General features: G+C 33.9%; 1 protein-coding gene across 1 annotated transcript in view; it reads right to left on the bottom strand.

The window, feature by feature from the left end:
• Rnf217 (ring finger protein 217) overlaps window positions 1–16,500 on the bottom strand; it is a 128,185-nt gene that overhangs the window by 23,507 nt on the left and 88,178 nt on the right. Inside the window, exon 3 of the mRNA XM_046458674.2 lies at window positions 9,477–9,641. Within this exon, the coding sequence (XP_046314630.1) occupies window positions 9,477–9,641 (165 nt within the window). The remainder of the gene's footprint in view (window positions 1–9,476; window positions 9,642–16,500) is intronic.

Here is a 16,500-nt window from a genome sequence, read left to right on the forward strand (position 1 = left end):
ACGTGAAACAGCCTCATTTTGGGTGCTGGGTTAAGAACACTGAAAAGAGGGAGAAACCAGTTAGGAGTCTATTATAAGAATCCTGGAAAGGGAAAGATGATGTCTTGCACCAGACTACTAATGATGGAGTCCTGGTATGAGTTCAAATTCTGAATAAATTTCAATCAGATAATCGATTGACTAGAAGTGAGTTATAAAAGAGAGTTGGGATGACACAAAGTTCTTGGCTCAAGCAGCTGGAAGATTAAATGGTTATTTAGTGAGAGGGGGAGTTATGGGATGAACTATTTGGGGGAGAAGATTATTATTGCATTTGAGAAGTCTATTAGAGCCCAGTGAAGATGCCGCATAGGTATTTGGATATACACCTTTTCCCACAGTTACCTAAAACTTTACGATATGCCAACTGCTGCTACCAGCAAAATTTGTATTGTTTTGAATTCCTTTTTTTTATTGGTGTTTGTTTTTTGGTGCTAGAACCTAGGGCCTTGCACATGCAAAACATGTGCTATACCACTGAATCACCCCTGCGCCCCTCTTTTGAATTCTCAGTTGAAGTTGCTCTACAGACAGAGACAGCAACTCTTAAAACTTGAAATGAAATGAATGCATTATCTAAGAGAGCTTAAGATCCTCTAGCAAAAAAAAATAGCCCCATCAGACTCCAAGGGGAAAATGAGTAAGTAGCTTTTGACTCAGATGTTCCCCTGTGGACATGGTTCACTGGACTTCATCCTTCTCAGAAGCCCTCATCAACTATAACAGACTCAACAGGGCACTCAACTCCCGGGAGATGTTTCAGATTTTTCTTTTTCTTTTTAGTCAGGGGATAATTAACTCACACAGGTGGCTAATGTTGGCATTATGGATGTCCTGCAATGCTTGGGATCTCCTGCACAGTAAAGAATCAGACTCCTTCTGTAAAATTTTTAAATGCATTAGACGTCTGTGTTGGTGAAAATCTGTTGAAAAATATCTGAACTTAGAAACCTAACTCTATTTTGCATATAAACAAAAAAGGATGTTTATATAGTTTTCAAATACAATTAAGTTTTTTGTCACGCTATGACTGTATATAATGAGGAAAGATTGATTTCATTTAGAACATAACTCCATTTTATATATCAGCCCAAAACACAGTTCCAGTACTTCAACTACATACACATATAAATAGAAATATATATAAATATGCATATATATGTACATAAATGTTCATTTTGTCTTTATGTTAAAATGTTAAATCCAAAGGACAGGTATGATAGAATTTGAATGTCACTTTAAGATTTCTTAAATGCATGGGTATGTATAAATCTGATTGCATCATTATTTGTTTTAATGTTATGTTACCTAAGTATTTACACAATGATATATATTATAATATTTTTAATTATTTCTAAATTATATTCAAACTAGGAAAATTTTCTGACTTTTTAAGGAAATGTAACAGGTGGTCACATTATATATTTAAATCTTGGGACAGTAAATAAGCACTAATTTTTTTGGCATTAAAAATAGGGCATTAGAGGTAACACAATCTAAGTCCAAGAAGTATTTGCTGTCAAACAATCAGGCTATTCTCATGTCTACAGTTCATCCTTTGGCACACCGGGAAAACAGCAGTAATAACTACTGCTCCAAACTAAGATATTTCATGCAATATGAAAAATTAAAAATGGTAAATCAGTGATCCAGTGGAAGCTATTTTATTTCCTGAGTGGCACTATCTGGAAGCTCCCCTCAGTCCCAGCACTTTTGCAGTAGTAAATAAAGTACTGAAGAACTGTAGGATACCTATAAGAGCAAACATAGATATGCCAACCTTTTCCCCAGTAACCACAAGCTACATAGCTATGGCTCAGATATAATTGACCAAAGACATAGCTTTTGTATTAATCTTATGTGAACAGAAGAAAATTAATCATTTCCTCTCAATCAATGTATTCTTGCCCAAAGCATCCTATTATAGGACTTAAGAGGATAAAATATCTAAAGAGAAATATCACTATAAGTAATTTCCCTTAATTGCAAATTCACAATAAATTGTGAATTAGCATAGTTTATTTTCCTTAGTCCTCCTTTTGGTTGTTACTCAATCGACCTGAAACTGGCTCTACGTCTTAGAATGGTGGTAAATACTTCATCCTTACAACTTTCTTTTGAGAATTAAATTAGACTACTATACACAGTATTGAGGCTGTCATGTTATTTTTACTGTGTAACATCTCAAAGTTTTATCAAAAGACAAGTAATGATTAAGATCTCGATAGCATACTGGAATTAGCATCTTACTATCACACCTGAGGATCTGATGAGGAAAATATAATTATAATAACTGTAATAGAGACAGATATACAGTAAATGTCAGTAGGTATTAGACAGTGTTATTATTATTACTGTGCTAATACCACAAAAAAAGATCACTGGACAAGGGCATTTTGTAAACACGGAATAAATATGGCTTATCAGAATTCGGCAACTCCTAATAGTATTTTGGCATTTCTTTCTTTTTTTAATGGTTCTGACACTTGAACCCAGGACCTCCCATATGCTAGGTAAGCCCTCGACCACTAAGCTAAACCCACTCATGGATGTTCTTTGAATAACAGAAAAGTGATTATCTTGTCACCTAGAAATCAGAAACATGTTGATCCTGGAGTAAAATAAATAACTTAATTGCTCATTAATTCATAAATCACATTACTTGTATACTAACCTAAGAAAATGTATAATTTCCTAGCAAGGTGTGGTGGCACACACCTATAATCCCAGCAACACAGGAAGCTACGGCAGGAGGGTCATGAGCTCAGAGCCAGCCTTAGCAATTTAGTAAGGCCCTAAGCAACTTAGTGAGACCCAGTGTCAAAATAAGAAAATTAAAAAGGCTAGGGATGTGGCTCCATGGTAATGCTCCCCTCAATTCCCAGTACACTGTCCCCAGCCAAAAAAGCATAATTTCTTAATTGATGATCTCTACTCAATGTCTTGTTAAATGTTTTACATAGAGAGGTGAAATTATTTATAAGAGGAAAATCAAGGTGGTCAACTCCAGGTAATCTAGTCAATTGTGACTACATTTCTAACACATTACATAAATGTTTAAATAAATATTTATTTAATCTGAAATTAAGAAAAAAGATAATTTAGAGAAGAGAATTTGATGAATTCCCTTTTAATTTCCCAAATCAATAAAAAACCAAACTGTTCTGAGAAACATTAACCCTAACCTTGGTTTAGTAAGTTCAGTATTCCAAGCAACACTTAAACTTTACCCAAGGAAAAATGGAAAAAAAAAAATGTGTATGTGTGTGTGTGTGTGTGTGTGTGTATCTCGAAAGAGTTGTTTTTCTGTAAGCTCCACAGTTCTGGAAAAGCTGTGATGTTATGGACCTCCTGTTTCCTGATTAGATTTTATTTTTAATATTGAACTGTTTCAAACATTTTAAAAAAACTATAGATAACAATGTAACAGCTACATAGGGACTCACCACCCATATTTAATTATGTTAACATATTGAGATATTTGCTTCAGAAATATTTTTGAAGCGATAATTCTTGTTTTGTATAATGCTTCCTTTGTATATTTAATGTTTCTTGACTGTAACTTCCTGCTTGCTTTACACTCTTGCTTGCCTCACATAATCAGGTAAAAGGGCCTGAATTTTTTACCTGCATATTAAAAATTCATGTGTTACAAATATATACTGAGGTTTCAGAAGTCTGGCCTTTGGAAAAATGGTGTTTTAACAATTTGAACTTCATTATGGAAAAACACAGTAGTGCTAGATGCCAAAATCTGGCTAACTGGAGAATAACCAATACTAATTAGCTAATAGTAAACCTTTTGAGTCAGATGGATGGCTTATTAACCATTCTTTTTTTTAAATTATTTCTTTTGTAGTTATGTATGGACAAAATGCCTTTATTTTGTTTATTTTTATGTGGTTCTGAGGATGGAACCCAGTGCCCTCACACGTGCTAGGCAAGTACTCTTCTACTGAGCTACAGCCCCAGCCCTTATTAACTATTCTTAGAGATTCCTTACACACATTCGTGAAGGTTTCATAACTGCTTTTATTTTTCATGATAGGTATCATATTGGGCAATACTATTAGGCCTTTAGAAACATCCAAAGGGTATATGCTACTACCTGAGACATATTTAATAATAAATATTCATTTAAAAGTTTCTCTTAAAAAGTATGGTGGACAATAAAACTATGTGTGGCAGCCATTTATGGAAAGGAAACAATGAAATATTTGTTTTGTTGCTTTCCTTTAGTTTAGTCAGTGGTAGATTACTCTATTATTTAAAGAACTACAATGGCTGGGCCAGGTGGTACACACACACCTATAACCCTAGTGACCCAGGGGGCTAAGGCAGGACAATAGCTAGTTGGAGGCAAGCCTCAGCAGTTTGGTAAGATCCTATCTTAAAATAAAAAGGAATGGAGATGTATCTCAGTGGTAAAGTGCCTTTGGGTTAAATCTCCAGGACCCAAAACATAATTTTTTTTAAAAGACAATTGTAATGACTGTGAACTTTAGTTGAGGAATTTTTTAAAATTTTCAAATGAAATACAAATTTTTAAAAACCATATTTGCATTTGAAAATAGTAAGCATAAGTTATATAACATTATTTTTACCATGATTTAAAAAAAATTATTGAATTCTCCACAATTAAAAAAAATTCAACCAGGCATGGTGGCATATGTCCAAATTTCCAGTGGCTTGAGAGGCTGAGGCAGGAGGATTGCAAGTTTAAAGCCAGCCTCAGCAACTTATTGAGACCCAAAGCAACTTGGTAAGACCCTGTCTTAAATTTTAAAATATTAAAAGGGATGGGGATATGGCTCAGTGGTTAAGTGCCCCTGGATTCACTGTCCAGTACAAAAAAAAATTACTAACAAATAATAACTTTAATAATAATTGAGAGCTAAAGTTTAAGTGTGAGTGAAGCTGCGTACATGGTATTTATTTGTTTTATCTTGTATATTACTGTTATTTTTAGGTGTGCATATAACTCAGATTTTAGTATCTCATCAAATAGTCTCAAAATGAATTTTTTGCATGAAAATGAACATATTTCATATTTTCAACAAAATTTAATTTCCTTACTTTCTTTAAATTTATTTTAAACATTAAATTTTATAAACTAGATTTAGTTTTGTTGATAACTAAGTAAAAAAGAAACTCAGTATTAGCACAGGTTTTCTGTAGAGTCAGAATATTATAAAAATTATTTGTAAGATAACAAATGGTGTTTCATAACTGAACAAAATTCTGTATTAGAAGGCAATGACATTCAAATAAAATGCTAACCACAGTTGATCTTAATACAGTAACATAAAATTTTCATAAAATGTTTTATAAATAGGTAACTTCCAGAAATGTTTGTATATGTTCACCTCAGTACGAAAAAAATCACATTTATGAATAAGTATCTTGCTAATAAATGTGAGAGAAAACTTTTAATACTTACTATCTGTCAAAAATGAATTATAAATAATAATTTTGACTTCTTAGCACAAGTCAATTTCTTCATAATACTATACCAAGTATCAAATTGGTCTTTCCACTTGAGAAAAAGGTAAAAATCTCATTATGGGAGAAGTAAAGGAGAGAAAAGAATTACTCTATTGAGAGTACCAATTAAATGAATTTTTAGATAATCAAACTCTGCTTGAATGGGCAATTTGTAAATAATTATTTTGTAGTTATAGGTGAACACAATATCTTTATTCTTTATGTGTTGTGGAGGATCAAACCCAGTGCCTCATGCCTGCTAGGTGAATGCTCTACCTCTGAGTCACAACCCCAGCCAAATGGGCAGATTTTACAAAGGCATAATCATTTAAAACTCATCAGTATGGATACATAAATTTCATGAAAAATTAGCAGTAAGATTAGCTAAGAAAAGAGACTCTTATGTATCAAAACTTAAAATGTGCTTAGAAAGAAATTACAAATCAGTTGGTAGGAGAATTATTTAATAACCATTCCAAGATGGAAAAACTAGTTTCAGTACTCAATGTATAATGATCACCAAAATAAATTATGGGCCAATTAAAGAGTTCAAATATTTGGAAATCAAATGGCTTAAAGACAGGAAGTAAACAGACCTTTATAATCAAGCATATGAATAATAAATGATTAAGTTTAGAAGAAAAATATGTATGAAAGATTTGTAAATATATAAAAAAATGTATGTGTCCAAAGGGTAAGAGAAAGGTATATATGGTAAAAGAAAAATTTGAAAAAAATTAAAAAATATATATGTAAACCTAAAGATAAGGATTAACCTAGAAATAAGGACTATCAAGTAAAAAAAAGAAATAAACGAACAAAAAACACTATCATCTGAGAAAAATGAAAATATGTAAATAAAATACACCAGAAAACATTTTCAAATAAATAGTTCACATAATTTGATAATAAAATTTATGCTCCAACCTAGGCCACAAAAATAGGCAAAGGATATGAACAGAAAACTTTAAAAAAGGTTGTATTATAAACTACAAAACATATTGTATTTTAAAAGAATATTTATATTCAGTTCATAAGTAAATAAGAAAATGCAAAATGTGAGAACAATGCATTTTAAAACTATTAAAATTAAAAGAATTAAAGAAGTGTTCACCCAGAAACAAATCCTCAAAATTTTTCTCATAGAATTACAAATTGTTTCATTTCTTTTGGAAAGCAAATTGGCAATACATGCCCAAAACTAAAAGCATTGATATTTAACCAATAATTCTACCTTTATGTATGTTTTAGAGGTTCAAAACATGGAAAAAAAATACATTCAAGATAAATATCATCAACACATTATATACAGACCCAAACCTAAATCAGCTGTGGTGTAGAAAGGTAAAATATTCACGCAAATATTACACAGTTAATGAAATGTTTTGAAAATTGCTTTAGAATTGTTTGGGCTGTTAAGTGAAGAAACTAATGTATCAAATTATTGGCATATTTTAGATAAAACACTACAAAAAGTAATTCCAATAGGGCAAAAACCCCATTTGACACAGTGAGTAGATTAAAGTCCAGGACTAAATACTCTCCTTCTTTGCCCAAATTTCCAGCATATGTTTTATAACCTTTATAGACAAAATGATTATTTTAAAATCAAAATCCATTACAATTTTGAATTTAAAACATAATATACCTATAGCAGGGTACAAAAATATAAATATACTTTGCTCACAACAAAATTTTACATATATTTGATTATTAATATTAAAAGCATTTATATGAAAATAAATAACAATGGTTTTGTCCATCTGAAGATAATACATGAAAGTTTTGTTTTACCAACACTCCTACCATCTTCCTTTTTTATATTTATAAATTTTAAGAGATATATTTATGGAAAGAGCCTAAGCAAGTAAAATAAACATGAATTCATTAATTTTATATCAATTTCTATCCTAAATATAGAAATGTTTCATGGGGGGAACAAAATTTTACGGTCCAACAACAAAAATCAGAATAAACAACAAAAATCAGAATAAACAAAATCTTTTAAGCTGCGCTTAAAAGAAAAAAAAAAGTTTGCACTCAAAACACGTCATAAATCGTGACTTAGATGAATATAAATTTCATAAATGTGAATTTGACCAGAAAACAAGTTCTCAGCTACAATGTAGTCATGTAAACGAATTCCCTGGCTCTTTTCCTTTCATTTATTTAAAAGGTAATCAGACCATGGAGCTATTTCTACAAGAGGGAATCAGCATGCAGGCTTTCTTTTAACTGATTATCTATATTTGTCAAAACTGTGGGAGGTTATTAGTGTGCTCAGAAAATTCCTTATGTTTCATTGCTTTTTCTTTTACACACGAGGGTCGCTTTAATGTTAGATCAAGGGATTGAAGTCATAAGCGTATGTTTTTATGTATGACTTCATTTCAGTCAGAATTTCCTCAAGGCATAATGCTGCAGTATTGTTCATTCAGAAAACAGTACCAGAATGGCTGACTGGCAATTGTTTTTTTTTTACAGTTTTCCAGGGAGATATAAAGTATACTTATGAGCAAAGTGCTAAGTAGAATGACTTAACAGCACTCAAATTCCCACTAGCCTGTGGTTTAAAACTGAGCAGTAGCTTCAAATAAACTCAAAAGACAAGAAAAAAAGGAAAAAGGTCCTCCTTTTAAATTGTTTTGCAATGGGATGAAAAATATAAGGGTACTGAACAATCGATGCACTGAGCTGAAATAGACCTAAATAAATAAATAAATAAATAACTGAATGAATTTGCCTCCTACAGGGAAAACAGACAAAGCTTTAGCTCACACACATCTCTTTACATCACTTTTTACAAAGCTGGTTCAATTAAACTATTTCAAAATTTCTTCCAATTGCCAAAAATACAACATTATCATTTCATGCTATACATGTTACTTACGGTATATATAAAACAGTATGTGAATTTGGAATAGTAGATCCATATATTAGTATTATTCTCAATAATAGGATTTATAAAATACTTTTACTACTTCAAATTGGATTCACAATTATTAAAATTTTAAGTATTTCTGATAATGGGAATTTCACTTACCTGTTCTAAGTCTCCAGGAAAGAAGGAATTGCAGAGTTATTCTTAAAAGAAAATTAAGCTCAATTTGGATATGATATCCAAAAGTAAATTTGGCAACAGATAAAAACCACATATGGTAGAGTATACATATATACACACATAAAATTTTCTAAAGTAAGTTAAAAAAAAACTTGAACAGATCCCTATCTTATAAGAACCGTTTTGTTTTGTTTTGTTTTTGTTTGTTTGTTTTTTTTTTTTTTTTTTTTTTGCTGCATTTACTTGGTGATCTCTCTGTAGGAGGATCTTCCCTTGCTATTTGCATGGCTAACTTTCCATATTCAGGTTTCAGCTCAAATGTCTATTAACTCTTGATTACTTGAAAGATTATAAGAGGGAAATTAAAGTGGGATTCATAAAATCCATAAGTCCTGATTTTGAGTGTTAGTTTCTACCTCAAGAGATATACAAAGAAATGAAATGATCAATTTAAAGTAATCCTAAAGTGATATGCAATGGCCAAAGGACAAGAAAAGCAAAGGACAGTAAGGATTCAAAGCCTGCAAAATTAATTGGGTAGGGATTACAGTAGTGTGGCAAGCTAGAAATCATATGTTTATATCATTTCCAAGCTAGCTTTTCCTTCTTAATTTTTAAAGAAAAAATAAAGATTTTGATGTTTTAAATTAATTCAAGTAGTCTCCTTAAATTTTGTAATGTATAATAACTCATAAGAATATACCTTATTTATATATAAAATGTTAAGTTTAAGACATGATATAATTTCTCTTCTAAAATGAAACAGCAAATACTCTTTCTCCATACTGGTGTTCAGATAATTATAAATATGATTCATTTCAATATCGTGGATATTATTCAATTACATTCAGACGTACACATTTCTTCCCTTTCTTCCAAAAGGTCATCTCACCTTGCACTTTGGACACTTCTGGGCATTCCTCTGCCCATGCTCGATCTCGCTGGCCCAGTGACGCAACAGTTTGTCTCCTTTTTTGTACTCCTTGCAGTTAACACCTTCATGCCAAGGAGAGTGGCACTTGAAACACCAGATGAATTGGCAAGTGGGGCACTGGATCTGTGCAGAGAAAAATAATATTAAGTACTAGTGGACAGACTGAAAGAACAAGAATGGAGATGCTTGGGAAGTTAGCAAAAGTGTTACAATTTAAAATGCCTCCCTCTCAACAAGATCAGAGATGGAATAAGACATGAATATTCTGTTATTAAAAGAGGAATGAATTGCTTTAGCAAAGATGATGTGGCTGTTCATAGACCACACTGGAATTCAACACTTGGGAAGTTCTAGAAATCAAATTGCCTTTATGAACATCTCCAGATGGAAGCACTGAGTAAAACCTGATGGTTCTCAATGCCCCAGATCCAGACACTTCTGCTCCCTTTAACTCACTTTTCCCTTCCATCAATTTCCCAGGTTTTTCATTGCTCTTCATAACAATGACTTGCTTCACTTTATGAAATCAAAGCCCCACAGATACTTCATCACATGAAAAACACACTAACCAATACACTGCTATACTAACCATCTGCTGTGAAGCAGCATCCAAAATAATGGGTACCCTTGGTTTGCTACCAATACAAGGAAGGCTAGCTATAAAAATAATGCAAAGAATAAAATAATTAGAAATGTATCAATATAGTGACCCTGTGGCTTGTATTGAGGAAACCTTCAAAATGAGGTCTTGATGCCATATCAATGTCTATAGCAGCACAATTCACAATAGCTAAACTGTGGAACCAAACTATATGCTCTTCAACAGATGAATGGATAAAAAAAAATGTAGCATACATACCAATGGAATATTATTCAGCAATAAAAGAGAATAAAATAATGGCATCTGCAGGTAAATGGATGGAGTTAGAGAAGATAATGCTAAGTGAAGTTAGCCAATCCCCCAAAACCAAATGCTGAATGTTTTCTCTGATATAAGGAGGCTGATTAATAGTGAGATAGGGAGTGAGAGCATGGGAGGAATAGACAAACTTCTAATAGGACAGAGGGTTTGGAGGGGAAGGGAGGTGGCATGGAATTATTAATATGGTGGAATATGATGATCATTATTACCCAAAGTACAGGTATGAAGACACGAATTGGTGTGCATATACTACGTATACAGAGATGAAAAACTGTGCTATATATGTGTAATAAGAATTGTAATGCATTCTACTGTCATATATAAATAAAAAAGAGGTCTTCATATTTTCACTATGTGGAGGTATATATGAGCATCTGTGTACATGTTCATTGAAAATATTTGTCTTCCACTTGACATGGAAATGTTTTATCTGCCTTCCTTTACCATGAATGGCAGTGGAGTATGCCACCCTCACAGAGTATTATAGTCCTCACTCTCTAAAGTCATATAGATATACTGGACTTTCCCCAGCCCCATTTGATTAAAATGAATTATCACTTTGAATGAATGAATTAAAGTGATTAAAATGAATCACTTTGAATGACATTTGTAACTTTTCTTCTCTAGGCTCCTGCATATGAGGACACTGCAGCATGGGTGAATGTACTAATGTTTTGAAGACCAATTCGAATTTCTTTTGGTAAACTGTGCACAATATCACCACTTACTTCTTTGGATCACCACGTTTTGATAATGGAGATTCCACTACATATGTTAACTGGCAATTACAATCACAGCTCTTCTGTTTATAACTCAAAACACTGAAGTTTTCACTTACGTCAAGAATAAATAATGCTTTCCTACACAAATGTGAAAATGCAAAAGTACTTCTGTTTTTAACTTTGGACAAAACAATAGAATTTAGTCATTAAATTAAAAAAAATCTTCATGTCTTTTTAAAAAAATTCTGTTAAATGGGAATATTATGCATTACTTATTTTTATCTTCAAGATAATCCTACAAAGTAAGTATGAAGGTAACATAGCAGGTATGTGTTAAGAAGAAATTTAAATATACGTTTGTCTGACTCCAAAGTCAGCACTTTCTAACTGTGCAGAAACACTTGCTCACACTCAGCAGTGTTCCTTCTTTAATAACTGACAACTTAAAACATAGTAGTCAAAGATTGTTAAGTGGTTAAACTATCCAGTAATTCAAAATTCTACATGAATCCCAATGAAAGGTGAACTATGAAAATCCTTTTCAAGATTTTCATATAAATTGGAAGTTTCCTTGGATGAAAAAAAAAGATCTCATGATTCAGTTATTTAAAATAACTGTTTTTGCCTTTTTTACCACGAATATTAAAATAAGTCATTTTTCAAAGAAAAATGAGTTGAAATGGGTGTTTCAGAAAATAAAATATTATGTTTATTCCCTTATGTCATTGAACACTGAAGAACAGATGTTACTATCAATGGAGCCTTCCTTCTGAAGACAGTGAATGAAATGCAAAGAAAAAAATGACATCACTTTTCCTCTTGTACCTACCAATATGTCAGGAGGACTTGAATACTTAATTCAGTTCTCTCCTATTAGATATAATCCATGATTTGAAATTGCTGGGCTCTAGTATCATTAAATAAAAGTGCAAAATGCCTCTTTGGTTTTTTAATCAGTCTTAGATTTTATTTATGAAATGAATAGAAATAAAACTTTGAAATGGACAACAGACATTATTATGGTTTAAGGATCCTTGTGAACAAATGTTGAACTCACATCTTTGGATCTCCAACAAAGATAATGAGAAGTGTGCAATTCTCCCAAGGTACCAGAATGAAGGAATCTGATGCTTGGTGTCTAAACCAGGTATGGTGGCTCTCAACTGCTTGTGATAAATAAGTCCTACTGCATGTCCTACCACCCTTCTCACCAACAAAACAGAACTAGTGACAAACTGACAGGAGTCATGCAGCAAGCTCTCAAGTGAATATGAATAAGGAAAATTCATACTCAGCTGCTTACCATGCTTTGGATTAAAATTATGAAAAGACTAACTGCCAACATAAACAACATTGGTATTTAGAAACTACATCTGAATTGCTTCAATACTGACTTTTTGGTCTAAAGATGCCTTATTGACCTTAACTATATTCAAAATTGGCTTTATGTAAACACATATAGACCTCAACACCACACCTTCCTCCACGCTTTTATTCACAGTTATTCCCCTCATGAAATGCCACCTCACAACCACAAGTCTGCCACATGGAGTGCCTTGCCTTCTGCATAGTCATATTCATACAGAAGCAGGAGAAGAGGCATCATCAGCATTGCTTAAGAGCTTGTTAGAAACAGAGAATTCCTGAAACCCTAGAACCATTGAATCAAGAGTGCACTTTTCCACAAGGTCCTCAGGGGATTCATATGCATGCTGAAGTCTGAAATACACTCTTCTATACCAAGTGACCCATGGTTTTGTCCTGTACACAATTTATCGAATCAGGAAAGGCCAAAAAACATGTATCCTCTGGTTGGCACGTTGGCAAACTGCCTAAGAGGCAGCTGCCATGAGCTTTGCCCAGCAGAGGTGCTCATTGTTGAATGTAGATTAGCCAAAACAGATTTTTCTCTCCTGAGAAGTGCAATGGGGGCACATATACATGCTGCCTTTGCCATTGAGAGAAAGACAGAGAGGAGCTGAGTGTCCACAGGGAAGATCACTGGAGAAAGAAATAGGCATTGACTTGTGGTGAGATTACAGAGGGGCTCTCACACTACTAGAGAACTAACTATCTGTTTCTCCATGAGGCCTCCCTGGGTGGCTGCTGAGACTGATTTCCTGTCCTTCCCACTTCCTGTGGTGCATTCAACAAACCTCACTCATTGAAGCAGGACAAGCACATCTCTACTTCCTATCACTGGAAAGACTACAATAAACACAATCTGTGTCTGTAATCTTATCCTAATAAAATTTTTATAACTTGAAGATATCTTCCTTATTCCTCCCTATGAGATGCAGTTCTCTCTTATGGAATTTACGTTGGGCAGGTAGATGTGCAATTTCCTTAAGAGTCTACACGTTTACTGAGGACAAAAGCTGTGTCACATTCATTCTGTATTTCCTGAGTCAAGTAACACAGACCCTCTGACTTATGGTGGACACTCAGTAAGTTATTTGTAAAGTGAATTAAATGAATTCAAAGAAAACACCAACATCTCTAACTTAGAAACAGTAGCTGAGATGGCATTACCATTTCTTAGATTCCCAGATGATGTTTACTAAATATTTTTATAAATGTGCAAACTCTTTTTACATATTAAAATACATATTGGGCAGAGGGTGCAGCATGAGTCACCACTCAGAGGTCTCAGGGCACACGTGTAAACAAAAAGTGTTCCAATGTAGCCTGAACAGAGACATCACTTCACCAGCTCAACTCTGAACCTTGATGAAGTGTCCAATAAATAGGGTCTAGTAAGTACCTACAGTCTGGGCTTGTCTGCCAAAATATATTGTGATTCAGAAATTTCTTATATGAGCCATGTAAAAATTACAGGTGTCATGCTGGGCATGGCATTACAAGCCTGGAAACTCAATTGCACTGGAGCTAAGGTAGGAGGATCCTAAGTTCAACACTTACAAACTGTTTCAAAATAAAAAAAAATACAAAGGGCTAGGGATGTAGTTCAGCTAGAGAGTGCCTCTGGATTCCATTCCTCAGTATTAAAAAATCACAGCTGTCAGGCTAATTTCCTAAAGAAACTAATCAATACAATAAATGATTTGGAAATCTTACAGTTATAAAAAGTTTAAGAACTGAAGATGCATTTCCTGTACAGGAGAAGATGTGAAAGAAGTGTAGGGTGTTCCAGAGATGAGAAAAGGAGTCTTGATGCATAGCTTCAAACACCTGTAAGGAAGCCATTTGTTCCTTTATAATATCAAATTCTAAAGTCAAAGCACAGCCATCAAAGGAGAGTCCCTACACAGGAAAATGGGCTCGACTTCCTGCCTTGCTCTTGTTCCCTGGGAGTCCAGTGCCTACCTGGGATCTCTCCCTGCATAGGAGCACAGTTACATATGGGCTCCATAAGGCACTGTTCCTTAAAAGAGATACCAGATGTGGCCAAGTAACCCTTGTGTTACTGTCTCACAGCACAGCTGAAATTGGGGTGAAAAAGGAAAGAAAAAAACTTTTCTAAAGTTTGGGGACCAAAAGCACACATAACAATGCAGGGTAACATATGACAAGATAAGGTATATCAAGTTACAATCTTATAGACCTCCCTCAATATTCTTTTCCTGGCTCCACTTACATATGTAACACATTATTTATTGCATAATACACCCTCCTGGCTTTTATTTTTAAGTGAGAGGCATGCTCTTCCAGGGCAGCACGTTGGAACTTGGGGATGGGGTTCTCTGCAGTGTCTACCCTGAACTTGAGAGTCAATGTTCATACCAGTCCACCTGGAATCATCTTTAAGCACCTACAAATTCTATAGAAAGGTAGAAATACAGAGGGTAGTATACAAAAAGTGCACAGACCAACCTTCTTCCAGAACATCTTCTGAGCATTTTATAATGAGAATCTGACTGGCTAACTTCACTCCCTTTCCAGCAAGTCAACAGAGAGAAATGATTCTTCACTTGTCTCTTATGCTGAAGACTCAAGGGAAAACAAGATGAATCAAAAAAAAAAAAAAAAAGAAAGAAAGAAAGAAAAACAAAAACAAAAACGGTAGTTCTCAACATTGTAGGCCAATGTGTAGGACCTATAGGTCTTAATTATTACAATTATCTAGTTGGTTTTTTTTTGTTTTTTTTTTAAGAGTCAGATATAGGCTACAATATCAGATGTATTCCGACATTCAGCTATGGATAGAAGTTGAAGCCCAAGCAAAAACTCTGAAAATATCATGGCCAGTTTGTGTGTAAAACAAAGAACAAGGTTAGAAAATACCTCATTAGTGACTAAAGGGAGAAATGCACTTTAATAAAATTTAGTAGGCCGGCATCAGAGCTGGGCATTAGACATTTTTTCAAAGGAAGAGTATAACACCCCCTTTGTTTAACTGGCCTCTTTAACTGGACTAGACGACTTGTCTTTATCTCCCTCATAAATCCATGCCAGCAGCAATCATTTAAGAAACTACACTTGTTTTCTATTGGTTTCTGACACGGATGATGCATTAATACCAAGAGAAATCAGCATGTGTCATAAACTAGACTGACCTTGCAGAGCTGAATCACAGTACGATTCTCAAATTTGTAAACACTGTCAATTTAAAGTGATGGTGTCAGGGAAAAACAGAGCAAAGGAGCACACTAATCACATTTTCATGGGCAAGCTTTACACATCTCTATATATGAAAAGAAATTCCCAAATCATTTTTACCAAAGAAAACTTTAGCACATTGTAAAGCACACCAATTAAGGACAACCTATGGACTCTATGGTGTTCTGAAAGCCCTTAGAAAAATTCTTTTACTACACAAGGAAATAATACATCTATGCAGTTTTATAAAATGTGATTTCTACCCAGAGGGCTTGTAATTGTAAGAGAATAAAAGACTGCTAAAGATATAAGGTCAGAACAGAGAGGGTTTCTCAGGGATATTTTATTGGTTCTTTTCTTCCACCTTACGATGAGTCACAGCTCCTTTGTGTAAATGATGACAGTTCTACTTAACATTTGTGAGAAGAACAGGAGGAATTATTATTAGTTTTGCCTCAAGGAAACCATAAAGAGAATTGCCTTCACCATGTTCCTGTGTGGAGAGGCATGACCTTCAACTCTCACTACAAAGCAGCCTACGCTTGGGATGGGAAAGGAACCTGGAACTGCACCTATCACAGTGAACTCCTGAGTGAAATAACTTAGTGGCTTTTAATCCTGTGCAACCCTCTACCCTCCCCTCTCATCCACGAAGAACAACAGAATAACCATCAATGTTCTTTCCCTGAAAAACATATGCTCTTCATTTTCATGACTTCCTTGTCAAAATTCCTTCTCTTCCCCCTCAAGGTTGATGACTTCTATCAGGTCACTCCTG

The sequence above is a fragment of the Marmota monax genome, unplaced genomic scaffold, assembly GCF_021218885.2.
Source record: "Marmota monax isolate L192 unplaced genomic scaffold, Marmota_monax_Labrador192_F-V1.1 WCK01_AAM20220418_F8-fsc00198, whole genome shotgun sequence".
In the NCBI taxonomy this organism is placed as follows: domain Eukaryota; kingdom Metazoa; phylum Chordata; class Mammalia; order Rodentia; family Sciuridae; genus Marmota; species Marmota monax.